This window comes from Brachycentrus maculatus, unplaced genomic scaffold (genome assembly GCF_059751285.1).
Source record: "Brachycentrus maculatus isolate JH-2025_06_01 unplaced genomic scaffold, ASM5975128v1 h1tg000311l, whole genome shotgun sequence".
NCBI classification, from domain to species: domain Eukaryota; kingdom Metazoa; phylum Arthropoda; class Insecta; order Trichoptera; family Brachycentridae; genus Brachycentrus; species Brachycentrus maculatus.
The window spans coordinates 376,845-394,497 of NW_028281061.1; the positions used below are offsets into that span (position 1 = coordinate 376,845).

A 17,653-nucleotide genomic window follows, 5' to 3' on the forward strand; every position below is an offset into this window, starting at 1 on the left:
ATTAAAATCTAAAGGTGGAGACTGACCGGAGCATTTCGTCGTAACATAGCTCGCGGCGTGTATCACCGAGCATCTGAAACTATGGATGGAGCGCTCGGTTCGGTGTACTGACTGCCTGAATGCTCGCATCCTAACGTGTTACGTTACGACGAAATGCTCCGCTCAGTCTCCACCTTTAAGATACTTACACAACATTGCTCGGCCCATATACTGTAAATATGTTATTTTTCCCATGCAGTGCTCCGAAGAGTGGAGGAGTCAGCTGACTCGAACAGCATCTTCATGTACCTGTCTCTCCACGCACAGCTGTCGACTGCGGAGCCTCGAGAGTGCTACACCCTGTACTTGGTGGGGCCCAAAGCGAACACTCTGCCCGCCACTGTACGCGTATTGGACTATTACCATAAAGATGTCACATACTCCACTGTGAGTACTTGTTTTCATGCTTTTTGTACCTTTTTTATTCGTTGCTGATATTTTTTATGCTTGTACACATTAGCAGTGTCAAACTTACACAAACTAGAAGACAGGAATGCAAACCCGATGGCTTGTATTCTCGTTTTCTCACGTACTACATATTCCTCTTCCGTATGTCTTCTGGACTGCGATTACTTATTCCAAGTATTCTAGAAACTTGTTGGAACTATAGTACCAAAAATAAAAGTGGTTAAAAACAAAGTTTGTATTTTATTAATATTATAAATTGTGCCAGCAAAATCATTTTAATTTTAAATATTAAAATCAAACACTGATATTTAGGGCCTACTAAGTTGCATATTTTATTTTAGAAAAATATTTTTTTTTAATTGTAATAATTGTTTCACCTTGTTAGGGCATTATCAAACTACTGTCAATATGCAACTTAGTAGACACTAAAAATCAGAGTTTGATTTTAATATTTAAAATATAAATTATGGAGTTCAATAAATAAAACATTTTTATAAATTTAACTAAACAGAGCCCTTGGATGGCTTGACTCTGGCCAATGTCTGTACCCGACGGATTCTCCAGTTCTTTGGACACGTTGCGCGTGGCAACGAGGATAGCCTGGAACGACTATTTGTGATCGGTAGCCTGGAGGGAAAGAGGGAGAGGAAGATCCCCGACACGATGGACCGATCAAATCAAGGCAGCAGCAGGCACCTCAGTGGTTGGAGCGCTACGTGCAGCGCAGTCAAGGGATAACTGGAGAAGAGTCATTGCTTCTGCAAGGGTCACAACCCTCAGCAATGAGGAATAAGACGGAGAATAAATTTAACCCATTTTTTCTCAAAAACACCTTTAGTTTTTATCCTGTTGTATTTCATTTCGAAACCATTGTACTATATGTTGCAGAACTATGTGATCCCAGAAGCGTGCACATTCGATCGCGATCGCTACCCGCACGATGAACCCATGGACCTCATGGAACCGGAGAGAGATCCCTTGGAGGAGTATGGCGACTCCAACCCCTATCCGTTTGGACCCAGTTGGCACGTCATAGACATGGAATATGACCTAGACACCCCCAAGACTGTAGAAGGAGTACCCCCAGTTTACGCATTGCCGCCACCTAATTTCAACGCTACTTTATCAAATTGAAACAAACAAACAAACAAAATGCTGCTGTTTCAATATTGTGGTTAATTTTTTTCCATTAACTGTGAACCCTCCTCGTACGTATTATATCGACGTGCCCTACGTAAAGTACTCTAACTACGTTTTTGTCAATTTTGAGATATTTGGTGTATGTTATCAACTGACCGTTATCTATAAATATAAACAAACAAACCAAAATATATAAAAAAAATTACGCCTAGTTTTCAGGCATATATGACGCTATCTACATCGAATTTTCGAAATGAACTGAACTCCCAAAACGCTAATAACTTAATTTTGACAAAGCATAAAGTTTTAAAATGATTTAATACATTATTTTATCGTGTTTTAGAATGAATAATAGTTTAGAATTTCAGATAAAACCGTTAATTAATAAAAAATAATACGTTGAAAAAATCCTCTAAGGTCTCTCCTGTAAAGTAACAGATTTGTAGATAAATTAAATCAATTAAAAGGACTTTTCAAGGTCCTAAAAAAGAAGTGATTTTGAAAAGTATAACAGGGTAAAAAGTCATCACAGACAGTCTTGTTATTTCTTTTACAGCCAAATGGTGAAATTGCACAGCATTTGGTTTGGAAATATAAATAAAAAGGAAATATATACTTATTTAGTAATAAAATCCCATCAAAACATATTCCAAGAGACTAGATTAGATTTATGTTTATAAAGACAAAGAATACTCATTTTTAGGCTATTTACTAGCGTGTAAGAATATAAACATGTCGCTCACTCCTTTCAACAACGTCATATATCAAAAAACATATTTTTCAGGAGATTGTTTTTAAAGTTTAAAAATATAATAAAATGTATTAAAAGTAAATACATATGAAGCCACTTATCGAACTTTTTACTGTGCAGCAGATCTTTTTAGGTAAAATCTGAATGTTTTTTCTCCATTTGAAAAATATTTCGTATATTTAAAAAAAAAAAAATTAAACAATACCTTTTCTTTAAAATGCAAAAACAACACTTTCTGCCCTGTAGCGGGTAAATATTAAGTTAAAAATATGCCGCTTTTGCTGGGCTATAGTACATTTTCTGGGCATTCCAAAAACACGCACAACTGAAAATTGTAAATTTTTTAAATATAACATTGTTGAAAGGAGTGAGCGATGTATTAAGTATTACATCTTGTATTTGTATGTAAGTAATTGGCACTGTTTTCTTGAAACTTGTCAATTGACCCGGAAAATAGGAAACTTGGAACTCTTAATATCTCGGAATAACTTTGCGTGCACTTGGCTTATAAAACATTTGTTTAGTAAAAAATGTTACTACCTTTATTTACAAAGAAATGTTTGATTAATCATTGATGACTGCTGAAAAAACAAGACAAAATTTTCCCCATCGCTTTTTTGGAAAGCCGAAAAAAAAAACATGCTTGTTAATTATCTAAAACATTTTTAGTTTTATATCTACAGTAGTACAATATTAATGAGAATGTTAAATTTTGCAGAGTATCTTTTTTGTATTTAAAAAAGTATATTAAAAAAAAACTTTCTCAATAAACATATTGTAAACAGCATTAAATGTTTTGCCACCCAAATAATCAATTAATATTTTCAAATTAGTAGTATCATCAATAGATGTCATTGATAGTCCATGTCTAGGTATAATCTTAGAATATTTGTGAAAAAAAATGCAGAATGTCCCAACCGTGGGGCTACCTCTCCAAATGTTTTACGATCCCTAGTTAAGGTGGTTCACACAGAGGTGTTTAAGTTATCTATGATGATCAATATAGATGTTATATTTCAGGGTCTTTAATAATACTGTACTTACGAATAATTAATTTTAAGAAAAACATTTATTTAGTAATAATGGTGCTGTTTATTTAAAAAAATATATATAAATATGTATGGTTTTCTTTTTTGTTGAAAAGGTTAAGTGGTGCTATTCCAGTGATGATAAAACTATAGAAATTTGAATTCCATAATCAATCAATTAATTAGTACAAGTATAATATTAAAATATCTTACTGTCAATTTTAATGTGCCAAATATGAAGATTTAATAGGTAGAAGAGTAAGAGAACTTGTGGAGTACATGTATTCTACATTTCACAAAATTTTATTACAATTATTACTGATTATCTTTCTTTTCTTGTATCAAGTTATTTCAAAATTATATATTAGTAGATTTGCATTAAATTAAATCAGCTTTCTGGTTTTTATATGGTTAATTTACTATCCTATGCTTGTTTAGAAATTACACAGAAAAAAATCATATGATTTCCAGAAATAATGTTTACACATGATACACCCTATACAAGGATTAATGATAAAATTGTTGATAAGGCACTTGCTAAATTATTGATACCTTTATTTACACAAAATTTGTATCGTATTTAAAATGTTTGAATGTATGATTTATTTATTTCTTGACCTGACTGAATATATTTGAGTTTATAATAAATTATTGGTTTCGTGTATTTTGAATATGAGCTTGTGTGTAACAATTTTCTCCCCATTTTACCCAATTAACATTTACTACGTACGAACCAGTGAAAAAATTATTATGAAGCGCAAAGAAATTGTAAAATGATATAGCGTGAGTAAAGACAACTTGCAGAAAAGGTGAATAGCAAAAAGGCACTAGCGATGACATTGTTCGTAGAACAAGTGCATTTTGCTATTTTGGCAGTTTAGGGTGTGTATACCAGAACTAAAAAAACAAAAAACGGTTCTACTAAAGATTTTCAATAATGTTTTCAATCTGCTAAATTTTAAGTTCTCAACTATTCAATATATTATAATAAAAATAAATTTAAAAGACTTTTAAATGTTCATATGTAAAGTTTTCTTTACAAGGAATTGAGGAATGTTAAAGTATTTTCATAAAAAAAATAATTGACAAATGTTTCAATCCACTTTACACCATTCGTCCACATTACACGTATGTTGTGGAAAATGATTAGAGAACATGGAAACAAGTGAAATGAATGTCAGAAGACAGACTTCCACGTATCGCCTTTCAAGGTAACCTGAAGGACGCAGACCTCCAAAAAGATGGAAAGACAGCTGGGAGTCAACATCCCAAGAGCAACATGCGGAGACACAAAACAGATTCCTAGGATCTACAAAAAGAAGAAGGAAACACGTATCACACACATAAACTTGACTAAAATATAAATTAACTTTAAAATGGATAAATATTACCAAAAAGCGACTATTTCCGAAGATAGAAAATTGATCATTTGTTTTGTAATTAAAAATGATAAATTATTCCATTTTGGTTGGAGATTTGTATTGAAAGTTGACATCACACGGGCTACTGATTACAACGATACACAAACACAATGATGTTGACAAACTGCAAGTAGTTAGAAAGGAAACAATGATAAGGAGATTGATAACAAGACTGGCATCCTGTCTGCAACAAATGAAAGGCCTTTATTAACATTTTAATATAATTTATTAAAATGAAATTCCCATACATATAATACTCTCGCTTGCCAATGTAGATAATAAAAATAATATTCCACACTGGTTCAATATAAAAATAAGTAGAACCAAATAAAATGAATGTCTCGAAGGGAGGAAAGGACACCTCGGGCCCCGGTGCCCGCGGCGGGCGCGGAGCTCCGCAGTGTTGCGACCGCTAAATAAATATTATTTCCAATTTATTAAATATCTATAATAAAAATACACTATTTCTGTTTCAACTCTCGAGTCATCGAGGACAATTCGGCTAGGTTGACTTCCGATTCTACGCACTTTACGCGAGATAAAGCTAATAACAAAACGGGCAAATTGCTTTGTCACTTCAAGTACCGAGACAATATTAGTTCTTAAACTTTAGTAAGCGCTTCCGTCTCTCCCGAGTGCGCCGCCGCGTTCTCCGACCAATTCAGGTTAGAGGAGTAATGAAGTCGGATCGAGAAAGGTTGATCGGAAAGGCTCGGCAGATTTGTTAAGTTTAAACGATTAGTCGGTTACGGTTGGGGTGGTTCTGCAACCTTTGTTGACTTTTATTAAATATTTGAACAAAATTTATACTTATATAATGATTATTTACATTTACAATAACCCGCACCGGTCGGGGGCTCGCATTCTGTACAAGCGAGCATCATTGGCTCTTGAGCTCCTTGCCGATGCTGTAGGACACGATGCGCGTCCAGTCGATCTTGGTGCGCGTCACGGGCAGCTGGCGGCGCAGCGCCTTGAAGGTGGTGTCGCTCATGGTCTTGTAGTTGTCGGAGATGGCGGCCTGGTACGCGGCCTCCGCCTCCGCGATGAGGCGCACGGCCTCGCGCGCCGCGCCCGCCTCGCCGCCCGGGGCCGCGGCCGGCAGCGCCGCGCGCACCTCCTTGCTGCTCACCAGCTGCACGTTCCCGTCCTCGTAGTAATGCACCTGCACCTTGAGCACGCCGCGCAGCTCGCCGCCCGCCGGCCCGCACGAGCACGACCACACGCTGCGCCAGCGCCCGTTCCAGAAGTTCTTCGGCTGGAACTGGTGGTCCTCGATGCACGCCACGAGCGCCGCGCCGCCGCCCTCCTGCGCGCGCGCGAACACCGAGCTCACGCCGTGCTTGTAGTGCGCGGCCGTGTACGCCGTGAGCTCTTCGTCCAGCGCGGCGCGCCAGGCCTCCGCCGCCGGCTCGGGCTCGTGTCGCTCGAAGTCCGAGCCCTCCTTGCGCAAGTGGTCGTACCGGAACGACTGCTTGGAGCGCGGGTCGAAGAAGCGCCCGCCGCCGAGGTCGTTGTGGTCGGTGATGAGGGCCTGCAGCTCCGAGCCCTCTACCCTGACGGGGGTGAGCTGATCTTTGTTGTACTGCGCGAACGCGCCACTCGCGCCCTCCTTCAGGAGGCTGTCGTTGTCCAATAACACTCTTACATCGTTGAAAACTTCGTTAAACTCTCCGGGGGGCGAGTGTAATATAAAATCCGACACGATTCTCACTTTTTCCCGATCTCACTGATTACTTCGTCACCGTCCGCCGCCATCTTTGATAGGTTGGGTTTTTTGACACCGCACTGACAAGTGACTCAAGCGACCAACTTGACCCCGAGGGCCGATAATATTTCCGGATATTCGTGTACCAACATAAAGAATATAATTGTGTACATAGACAACACACAGTAGAATCTCGATTACCCGAGAGGGGCTAGAATCCGTAGAAAATTACAAAAAAGATTTTCATCATCTGATGGTAAAGTATCTAACTGATTTTTTAATGTACCTATTATAGTAGAACTATAGTAGATCCAATTTACTTTATGCAAATCAGCAAAAAATAATAATAAAAAAAATATAAATGTACATATATATTTTTATATACACACATATATATATATATATATATATATATATATATATATATATATATATATATATATATATATATATATATATATATATATATATATATATATATATGTATATGTATATATATATAAATATATATATATATATATATATATATATATATATATATATATATATATATATATATATATATATATATATATATATATATATATATATATATATATATATATATATATATATATATATAAATATAAATTATAAAAGTATCTAACTGATTTTTTAATGTACCTATTATAGTAGAACTATAGTAGATCCAATTTACTTTATGCAAATCAGCAAAAAATAATAATAAAAAAAATATAAATGTACATATATATTTTTATATACACACATATATATATATATATATATATATATATATATATATATATATATATATATATATATATATATGTATATGTATATATATATAAATATATATATATATATATATATATATATATATATATATATATATATATATATATATATATATATATATATATATATATATATATATATATATATAAATATAAATATATATAATATATATATATATATATATATATATATATATATATATATATATATATATATATATATATATATATATATATATATATATATATATATATATATATATATATATATATATATATATATATATATATATATATATATATATATATATATGTAAAAAGTTTGTTTTTTCTTGTGTGTTGTTGTTTTTTTTAAAGATAAGAGAAATATTAGTGTTTTTATAATTTACACAAATATTTCAATTCATACTATTTCTGTCAGCCTTAGCGGCTCATTATTAGAAATAAGTATCAAATTGTGGGTTCGAACTGAGAAACTCTGACATAAGAGTCCGCGACACTAACCACGGGACCATAACCCGTTTTATTGTGCTCGATCTGAATAATCGAGATTCTACTGTATATCAAGCAATTTACATAATTTATTTGGACGACTGGCAATTTACCTGACAGGATTATTTTTTTGACTTAACTGGCAATTCAACGATTGTATAATATCAGCTGTCATTTCTCGATTTTTCCGTCAAGAGAATGGAATTGTTAAAATATAAGTATTTCGATACTCCCGATGGGGATGACTTGATCCCGAAGTTGATATTTACTAATAAGTTTGCTGCAGCCGCCGGAATCGTCTTATCGACGTACGACGTCCTCCTCCATTCTCATCCCAAAGGTTATGTTCCTATAATAGGAAGGTATGTCCTGATCACGACGCCTATGTTGGCGGTGACTTCAGCGTTCACCGCCGGGACGTTCTTGGCCACAAACATAAGGAAGAAGGATGACGAGTTTAATTATCTCATTGGCGGAATCACCGCCGGTTGCACTTGGGGCGCATTCCGCAAGTGTATGGTAAAAGGATTCAAGATGTCTGTCGTTTTCGGAGTGTCGGGCATGTTTCTGAAGAACTCGTACATCGCGGGCTGGGAACTATTCCCCACTCCGAAGCAGTACTGGGGCGGACCGTCATATGTCCGCCAGCAAGATTTCACTCTCACTGCGGATCGACCCCGAAACTGGACACGGAACCCGGATGAAGCATAATTTGGTGAGATTTAGATCTTTGTTATTTGTTAATCCTTAAGAATTATAAATTTAAATAAGACTAAGGAATATGCTGGGTACAAACGCCATTACCACCATCCCAGGAAATATTAATTTCACGTAAACCAGCCTATAACAAGTCGTAAATGCCTAGACATCTATATCTTCTTCTTCTTTTACTAGATCCTAAGGATCTGTTTGTGCCTCCGCTTGTAGCTCTTGGGATGTTGACTCCCAGCTGTCTTTCCACCTTTTTGGAGATCGACACGTGGAAGTCTGTCATCTGACATTCTGTATACATGATCATTCCAGTATCAACTTGTCGTCCCCACCTCACCATATCCTCCGTCTAACACATCTATATTCTTCTACAAATATGTTGAGAAGACAAAATATAAATTTAAACTTACCTCTAAGCAAGGTTTTGTTTGCATTGTAATTATTTTTTAAATCAATCGGCAACTTTAACTTATTATTAGTATATGTTAGATGAAATGTGTGTGGAGATCATAACTGAACTTTAACATAATGCAACACGAAGTTCGTGTTTAGTGATACCATTGTTTTATTATAATATAACTACAAAATAAAGATTAACTAGATTATAATTTTAATTTTAAATTGACAAAGAACCGTGGAATATATCTAGATTTAAAATAAAATAAAAGTATCGAGAGCTCTTGTGTCATGTAACAGTTAATGCCTAGGTGCCCAATAACCATTGACGTTTAGTAACCAGCTCATCAAGAGGATGGAGAGTTTCAAGTACTTGGGAGTGTACGTTATGGAAAACGACAGCTTTATAAAAGAATTGGGACTTGCAGGCACCACATTCAACAGTACGAAGGCTCTCTGAATATCGGATTTGTACTCGGTGAAGACCAGTCCATTCTCTTTTATGGCTGTGAGACATGACACCTTACAAGGGCCCGAGCAGCCGTATACTCCGCAACGAGAATGGATGCCAGTGAAGATTTTTAGAAAACACAGTGTAGGATATAGGAACCCATGGTCACAACTGTCGTCAAGAAAAGGTGATTTAGTTGGCGAGGCTATTTTTTTTGGCTAGGCAATCTTCTCTTAAAAACCGTCAGGTTCCCGCTGCCTAGGACGTCCATTGTTGACAGTTCTCGAAGAAAAATAAATCCAACTCCAGTGGTATATTGCTTTTATATTCAGGAGTACAATTCACTATAATAACTTACAAGTTACAAAACGACACAATAAATATTATGATAAATGTTGTTGAGTTATTGTATTTATTTTTAAATTGGATATCTAGAAACAAGGATTGTGAGTAAACAGCATAAGTATCAGTCCTGTGAAAATGCATCAATACATTTCAACTGCAAAGCGACAGACACACTCCAGTGCTGGTTTGTGTGTATTCGAAATAATCATACATTTTTAACCCCATTTATCTGATAAATAAAAAATATATAATCAATCCATTCCAAGAGGTTTGCTTCAATGTAAGGGTCAATACAACATCTGGATCCCATTTCTCAAATTTTCTGGCCTTGAAATTTAGAGATCCTTCTAAAAATAATACATATGATCTGGAATAAGAACTCTTTGGAGCGATTTGAGGATTGTACCAAAGTTTATTTTTTTATTGATCATGCATTTACTCTGGGCAGAATGCCCCAAATAATAAAAATAAATAATAAAATTTTCCCAGGAATAGGTCGATATGGTTGTTTCATCATGGACACCATGGTGAATATTACGGTGTATAAAGGGACCGCTTAAACCACCTGACAACATGTCGTAAACCCCGTAAATGCTCAGACTTCCATATTCCTTTTGAGATATCTGTAATATCCCAGACTAGAACCTTGGTAAACACCAGGGACCAGGGACTGACCGGAGTCATTGCGTCGTAACATGTTACGATGCGAGCATTCGTATAGTCAGTACAGCGTTCCGAGTGCTCCATTCGAAGTCGGATGCTCGCCGCGAATGTTACGTTACAACGAAGTGTGGAGGTCAGTCCCCACCTTTATGTGAATGTGAATAAACATTCATACTAATTTTATTTTTTAAATAACTTTATTTACTTTATTTTCTTAAATAACTACTTACCATGTAATAAGATATTAGTACAAGATGTTTGAGTTTATTATTTGTTTATTTCCAGATGGGATTCGTCCAGAGTCGTTGTCGGATGAGCAGCGTGGGAAACATACATTTATGTTTATGTTTACTTATTAAAATATTTATATAAAAAATCCTCCTTCAAGGAATCTGAATGCCCTTAGAAAATCTTGTAAATAAAACAAACCAATAAATATGACTTTTTATTTTCTTTATTATATAATAAAGTTATCGCTTAGATTAATTTAAAAAAGGAAAGTAAATTTACAGAATTAAACAGGCCGCAATATTCTAGTAAAAGAAACACAAACGATGTGTAAATAATTTGTAGAGAAAGAAGGCTCAATACCAAACAAATACATATATTAATATTACATAATACCCTAATTTAATCTTATACAAGTAATATTTTTTCCATATAAAACCTAATGTTATGAATATTAGTTTATTATCTAAATATCTGAAATTTCACAATAATATTATCAAATGACTTTATAACATAAAAAGGATGGCCTTTACAAAAACAAGTTTAAAAAAAAATCAATAATGCAAAACTTTTTATACATTCACGGACATAAATTAGCTATATTATATTAATATAATATGTACAAAATAAATACATATTTATGTTAATGATCTTTTAAAAAAAGTCCACAATGTTTTAAAGATAAATCTGCCAAAAATAAATTGCAAAAAGCATTGTATTAGTTCCATTAAAATGCGCATGTATTACTAATAAATTAATTATTAATAGAAAATGCTATTAGATGTGTTTCTTCCAATGTTTAAATATAATCCAATGGATGATTTTTATAAAATTAGGAGAAACATTGAATTTTTTTTTTGTAATTTATTATACCTTAACCTTCCCCTCCCGGTGATATGTATTTACTACAACTCAACTTTTCAAATGAGAATATCAATATAAAATATAATAGCTAGAATTAAATTAAATTTGAATCATAAGACCTAGAATTTTTTAAAGTATTATAATATAAAGTTATTCATTTTCAGCGATGGAAACAAACAATATGTGAATAAAATCACCTCTACACAAACGTTTCTGCGTGTGGCGGCTTTTTAAGTATACACACATGTCGTAACGTGTTTACCACGCCAGTAGAACGCAGATTGTCTTGCGCGACGGTCGTGTCGCTACGCCAACGGTTACGGTTATTTGCGATGTATTTTTTTTCTCGTTTTCAGATAATACCAGAGCTAACATTACATAATTGTTACATTTCAACTTCAACTATGGTCAATAAAAGCAACATTTAGGAATTTATTTATATTTTCCCGTTTTTAAACCACATTTTCATATGGTGTACAAAATACATATCACCGGGAGTTTTTAGCATCGTAAGGGAAAGGTTAATTCTACATGTTAAAAACGTTACAAATTGCAATTTTACTGAAGGGTATTGGTTGTTTTGATTTTTTAATAATACCTAAATATTCTAATTCAATTACTAAAATACTTACAGTGTTATTAATGCACAAAATATGTAATAAATGACCTTTTTTCAAAATATTTGTTCGCAAATTCTGGATTTAATCTTTGAGAAATTGTTATCAAGACTTCTCAACCCAAAAGTTGACAGGTCACATGTCCCGTAAATATCTAGAATTCTATATTCTCTTATTCTTATTTTTAAATTAAAACTTATTCATATTTTTCATCTTTTTAAATCTTGAAAAATAGCACGAACGCCATTTGTAACGTTTTTATAATGTAGGAAATACCAATTACAAATGACCCTTTCTCACCAATTTGTATAAGAATAATGGAGCTTTATAAGCGGTGAAGTTAGTTGATGGAAAATGCATTCCGAGGAATAAAATGCTAAGGAAAAATCAGTATAAATATTGGCACATTGCTTAGTCTTTAGTGACTTAATTTGGCGAAACAAACAACACTTACCGAACTAAAATAATCGACTAGGTAAAACTTTCTACAAATACCGCTTAGAAATTCTGCTATATATATTTAGTGTCATAATCACAGACACATTCATCAATAATATATTTCCATTTTTCTATTTATTAAATATTACAATTAATAATACGTACAAAGCTGAATGAGCCATTAAACGGTAATGTGCATAAACAATTTATATAGAAACGTCTCAGATTGTTGAAGGAGAGACCGAAATCGTACCTGTATTCACCGAAAAAATGGAAGATTTATTGGAAGGACGATGTTCACTCACAAATTATCTACAACATGCGAATAAAACTATAGCATGAAATAAATTATAAAATATGGTGGGAAATATTTGTGCTACAAAGCAACAATAATTTATTAGTTAATAAAATAAATAAAACATATGCATATAAAAATAAATATCATAATTAATCTACAGTATACACACTAATGTCCGTTTTTACCAAGTGGACTACAGCGGATAAAAATAATATAGTTGCGAGGCTACGATAGTGATTTTGGCTTAGATTATCTCATCATCGAGTAGTACTCGATTAGTTTGGTAAAAACAGACCTTTGTCTTTGGATAAGTTTCTACTGTGGCTCAGAGTTATGTTGGGTGTTAGTGGAAGAGTAGTGTTCGGACCGGCAACTCGTACAGACTAGAACCTACTAGAGATCACTCGACACAACCAGAGGTCAGTCCACTAATGACACACCTACCATATTCTAGACTCTAGCATCTGGGGCGTTAGAGTCCCCACATCACAATCTAGAAACCATTAGAGTCCCCAATTTGTGGTATAGAGACCGCCAAAGTCTCTGTTTATGATCAAACCGTCAAGTGATAAGTTTATCCGGGAGTATAGCATTAGTGAGCCAAATAAATAATGGCGAAGCATTCCAGAAAGTACAGCTTTATTTTAAATGAAAATGGTTAGAAGAGTCACTAATCGAAAAATCAAAAGATAGAAAATATTACGATTTCTTCGTCTTAGTCACTGGGATTTCTTCCTCCTCCTCTTCTATTTCTTCTTCCTCAACTTCTTCATCATCGACTTCTTCAATTTCCTCTTCTTCCTCTACCTCTTCTTCGATGATTTCTTCTTCCTCCTCCTCCTCTTCATCTTCGTAATCATCTGGCTCGGCGCTTTGTTGTACAACTTTCTGAGCAGTCGGTAAACCATGTTGACTGATATTTTTCGACTTATTTCCATCCTGGTTCAATAATGGTGGATCACTTTCAACATCGACGGGTTGTATGGATTCTGGAGTATCTTCCATCTCTACATCATCCTCAACGATTGAGGAAACAATATTTTCAAGGGTCATCGCCTCAATTTCATCAAACTCTTTATCTACATCACTTTCAGTAATTCCAATATTTGATTCAGTTGTAATTGAATCTTCCTTGACATTTGTAACAATTTCCTCAGTTTTGGGTTCAATGTCAGAATCGACCTTCGTCTCGAGACTACCTTTAAGGCTAATTAAAGAGTCAGCAGGAGAAATAGCATTGATTTTATTCTTTAAATTAAGGTTCTCATCCTCGATATTATCTTCAACAGCGGCTAAGATATTGTCAGCCAAAACAGCAACATTCACTTTCGGGACTTCCTCGTGTTCTGTGACCACACTCTCAGTTTGAGGTTCCTGAGAACTTTTGAAACATTTGAGTTGAAGAACATTTGAAATTGCGACGTCATTGACTATTTCAGATCCAATATTCTCCACAACGGCTTCAACCTTTTGTTCTTCAACTTTCGATGCTACATTTTCAGCATTTGGATCTGCAACATCGTTGATTATTTTAGATTCAATATTTTCTACAACAGCTTCCGCTGTTGTTTGAAAATCATCTATATTGGAAGCCATATCACGAGATGCTTCGACAATTAGAGCTTCAATATTTTCACCAAAGCCAATTTCAGTTGCAATATTTTCGGTATTCGGATGAGACAAATTTGGTATTACTCGTTCTTTGTCGATTAGAGATTCAATTTTGTCTTTCTCCATTGCATCTTCATCGGTGACATTAGTCATTTTTAGATTCTCTAAATTCAAAGCTGCCACGTTAGCAAATACACCGTCTATTATTTCGGCCGCAATATCCTCGACATTAGCTTCGTCTTGATTATTAAATGGGTCGATGTCCACATTTGCTAAATGCAAATCCTCGTCTGTTATATTGGCTGCAATATTCTCAAGCTGAGTTGTTTTGTATTCCTCATTAATGTCTGCAGGAGACTCGATATTGTCGGCATCCATTATTTGGTAATCATCATTTAAAATTGCACTTTGATTAATATCATCCTTAATTAGTTGTTCAATCTCTACTTCCTTAATATTTCTTTTCTCTTGAATTTCAGTATCCGTGTTAGTGAATTCTCTTTTATTTCCGATGAGATCAGCTCGGAGTAGTGGTTCACCTTCTGATCTATTAATGACCTCCATTTCTTCCTCTATCTCTTCTTCCGAACCGTCCTCGTACTCCTAATAGAATAACACAAATCAAACAATTTAATCCAATCCTTTTATTGTGAACTGCTAAAATCAAAGCTGAACATTTCAGACCCGACTTTAAAAAAAAAGGAAACAATTGAGTAATCACCTATTACTGTCCGAGTGCCAAAAAATGTAAATGTTATGTATATCAATGTTTTTATTTTTATTTGGTGAAAGAAAAATATTCATGCTTTAAATAATTTTTAAAAACTGAACAGAGGGAGAAAAAAAACATGTTTAAAAAATGGGAGTTTCTAACTAAATGAAACGACAAAACGTACTACACAAAGGAAAGGTGCATATACGAAAAATTCCAATAATTCAATGCATGCAAAAAACTTTTTTTTTAAATCATGTCAAGTTTGAAATGACATTGGTTGAAAAAATGGATTATGAAGATGTTATCTCTGATATAGTAGTTCTTTTGGATGTCGAAATAAGTACTTAATAGTTATACATGTTTTTTATTAGTTTTCAACAGTATTGACCAAATCAAACAGTCGGGTACTGTTTGATAATCCAAAGTGAATAGAGGAGTTAGTGTAGGAGGGAAGGAGCTTTATACCCCGATGTCTTGTTTGGGGGCTGTAGCGGCGCTGGCCGTCTGGAAATCTTCATCCTCGTCATAAGTCAGGTCATCTTGGATAGCTGCAAGAGAAACCGCATTAATTTTTAATATATTTTATATAAAGCTCTATTTTTAATAATATAACTGACCGGAGCATTTCGTTGTAACATCGCTTGCGGCGAGCATCACCGAGCATCCGAAACTATGGGTGGAGCGCTCGGCTCGGTGTACTGACTGCCTGAATGCTCGCATCGTAACATGTTACATTACGACGAAATGCTCCGGTCAGTCTTCACCCTAATGAACCATTGATGTATGCAAGGCACATTCTTACAAAATGTGACAAATAGCAAAAACACGAAGATTGAGATTCTACGCTCGGCTAATGTGCGGATTTTAAAAATAGTTGAATGGACATTAGTATTACTAAACAAAGTGCTCTTATTTTTATTGTATAGATTTCAAAAATTCAATTAAGGTTTAAACAATTATAAGAAAATGTATCATCTGTACACAAGCGCAGCGAAATATTGTAAAAGATCACTCACTTGCCTCTGGTAAGCGTTGACATATTGGATTCATGATTGACTAACCTACTGATAAGACAATTTTTAAAATGTAAAATCACTTTAAATATTCAATTTCAATTTTTCAATTTCAATTTATTCAATTAATATATACATTACGATAAAAAAAATTAATCGTATACATTAAAATAAAATATATGCAAGAACTATTGCTAAAGGTGTAGAAGAATCCCGCTTCGGAAAACTCCTTCAGACACATGGAACAGATCAATATCCAATGAGATATTGTTCGACATAGCTGTAGCTCTTCCTACAGGCATAACCATCGGCAGGTTGGTCCTGTGTATAGGAATGTGAAACAATCTATGCTGACGCTGTCTTAGGTAACTATCGGGAACATACAGACCAATGCTCCGGATAATTTCAGGATTATCGATCATACCGTGCAACAATCGATAAAAATGCGTAGTCAAATAACACAAATAAATATTATTGTCCAGCATTTGATACCGTGATAAGTAAAGTAAATATTATTTCCTAGTAATAAAACAAAAGTAACATAATAATATATTTTTTCTATTGACGTCTCACCATTATCTCTCTCTGGAGAAGTTTTGGCCGATTCATCATTGATCAAAGACAGGGTCATCTTTCCACTGAGGACAATCTGAAACAAGAGTATTATTGTGCTGAGAACATATTTGAATGGGTGAAGAAGAACCTATTGACGAGTGACGAGCAATGGTACCATAGACAATTAGAATGTTGGCGTTGTTTCTGTGTAAATCTGTGATTATTATAGTCTAGTGCCTGCTGCTCTGTGCAGACCCAGTCCTGGGTGTGCAGCGGTACGGCAGTGAGTATAAGTTCACACAGCTGCAGCGTAGTGAAATATAGGTGAAGGTGCGGTGACCAGTCATGAGTAGGTACCTAAACAAACAACCAAATCTGCAAGGTCACATACACTGATAAACCTACCAGGTTGGTAGCCCCATATGCAGAACACAAGAGAGTCCAATAAAACCATCGCGTATAAGAAAATCTTCCTCTTCCTACACAATCGCCACTCAAAACACTTTTCACCAGCGACCACGACCTTAGTGTGACAAAATTATTGTTACGTAGCTTCAGTGATTTTAAAATTTTAAAGTTTTACTTAGAAGATATTCTATTTATTCAATTTCAATTTCTATTTATTCAATTCCCATTTTCAATTATATGTACCACTATTTCTTAAAATCGATTGCGACACGTGTTTCAATGCATTCCGCATCATTTTCAAAGACTGTTGCGTTCTGAAAATGTTGCGTTAAAGAATAGTGGTATTTACTAAGTAAAACATAAATAAAAAATGGATAGATTTTATATTATTTTTTGACATCTCATCAAAGATGAAGAAGAATATGGAAGTCTGGGCATTTACGGTTGTCAATAATGGGTAGAATTGGTGAATGTTACACGTGTGTAAAATGATCACTTCAACCAGCCTATGACGGTCGTAAGCCCCGTAAATGCCCAGACTTCCATATTCTTCTTCATC

The 17,653-nt window shown here is 34.5% G+C and overlaps 4 protein-coding genes across 13 annotated transcripts in view; 2 read left to right on the forward strand and 2 right to left on the reverse strand.

Moving 5' to 3' along the window:
* The window catches only part of LOC148304564 (alpha-2-macroglobulin-like), a 36,071-nt gene extending 33,666 nt beyond the window's left edge, over positions 1-2,405 (forward strand). The window contains exons 24-25 of the mRNA XM_088268027.1: positions 239-426; positions 1,336-2,405. Of these exons, the coding sequence (XP_088124153.1) occupies positions 239-426; positions 1,336-1,581 (434 nt within the window). The 3' untranslated portion in view covers positions 1,582-2,405. The remainder of the gene's footprint in view (positions 1-238; positions 427-1,335) is intronic.
* A 3,116-nt stretch (positions 2,406-5,521) lies between these two features.
* On the reverse strand, positions 5,522-6,545 carry cpa (F-actin-capping protein subunit alpha). The gene is given in 2 exon segments (XM_088268034.1): positions 5,522-6,513; positions 6,516-6,545. Coding segments are annotated over 2 exon segments (876 nt in total). The 3' UTR covers positions 5,522-5,667.
* Positions 6,546-7,925: 1,380 nt separating this feature from the next.
* On the forward strand, positions 7,926-10,783 carry ND-B14.7 (NADH dehydrogenase (ubiquinone) B14.7 subunit). Its single transcript, XM_088268124.1, has 2 exons — positions 7,926-8,496; positions 10,633-10,783. Exon 1 carries the CDS (start codon positions 7,980-7,982, stop codon positions 8,490-8,492), a length of 513 nt encoding a protein of 170 aa, XP_088124250.1. The 5' UTR covers positions 7,926-7,979; the 3' UTR covers positions 8,493-8,496; positions 10,633-10,783.
* A 2,354-nt stretch (positions 10,784-13,137) lies between these two features.
* The window catches only part of RIC-3 (RIC3 acetylcholine receptor chaperone), a 39,137-nt gene continuing 34,621 nt past the window's right edge, over positions 13,138-17,653 (reverse strand). For all 10 annotated transcript variants that reach the window (XM_088268123.1, XM_088268122.1, XM_088268121.1 and 7 more), the window contains 3 exons: positions 16,705-16,780; positions 15,584-15,666; positions 13,138-15,006 (listed from right to left, as the gene is read on the reverse strand). In XM_088268123.1, coding sequence (XP_088124249.1) covers positions 13,492-15,006; positions 15,584-15,666; positions 16,705-16,780 — 1,674 coding nt within the window. In that variant the 3' untranslated portion in view covers positions 13,138-13,491. The remainder of the gene's footprint in view (positions 15,007-15,583; positions 15,667-16,704; positions 16,781-17,653) is intronic.

What these genes read in the sequence shown, in the direction of transcription:
- ND-B14.7 (XM_088268124.1), top strand. Translation starts at nt 7,980, where the DNA reads ATGGAATTGTTAAAATATAAGTATTTCGATACTCCCGATGGGGATGAC.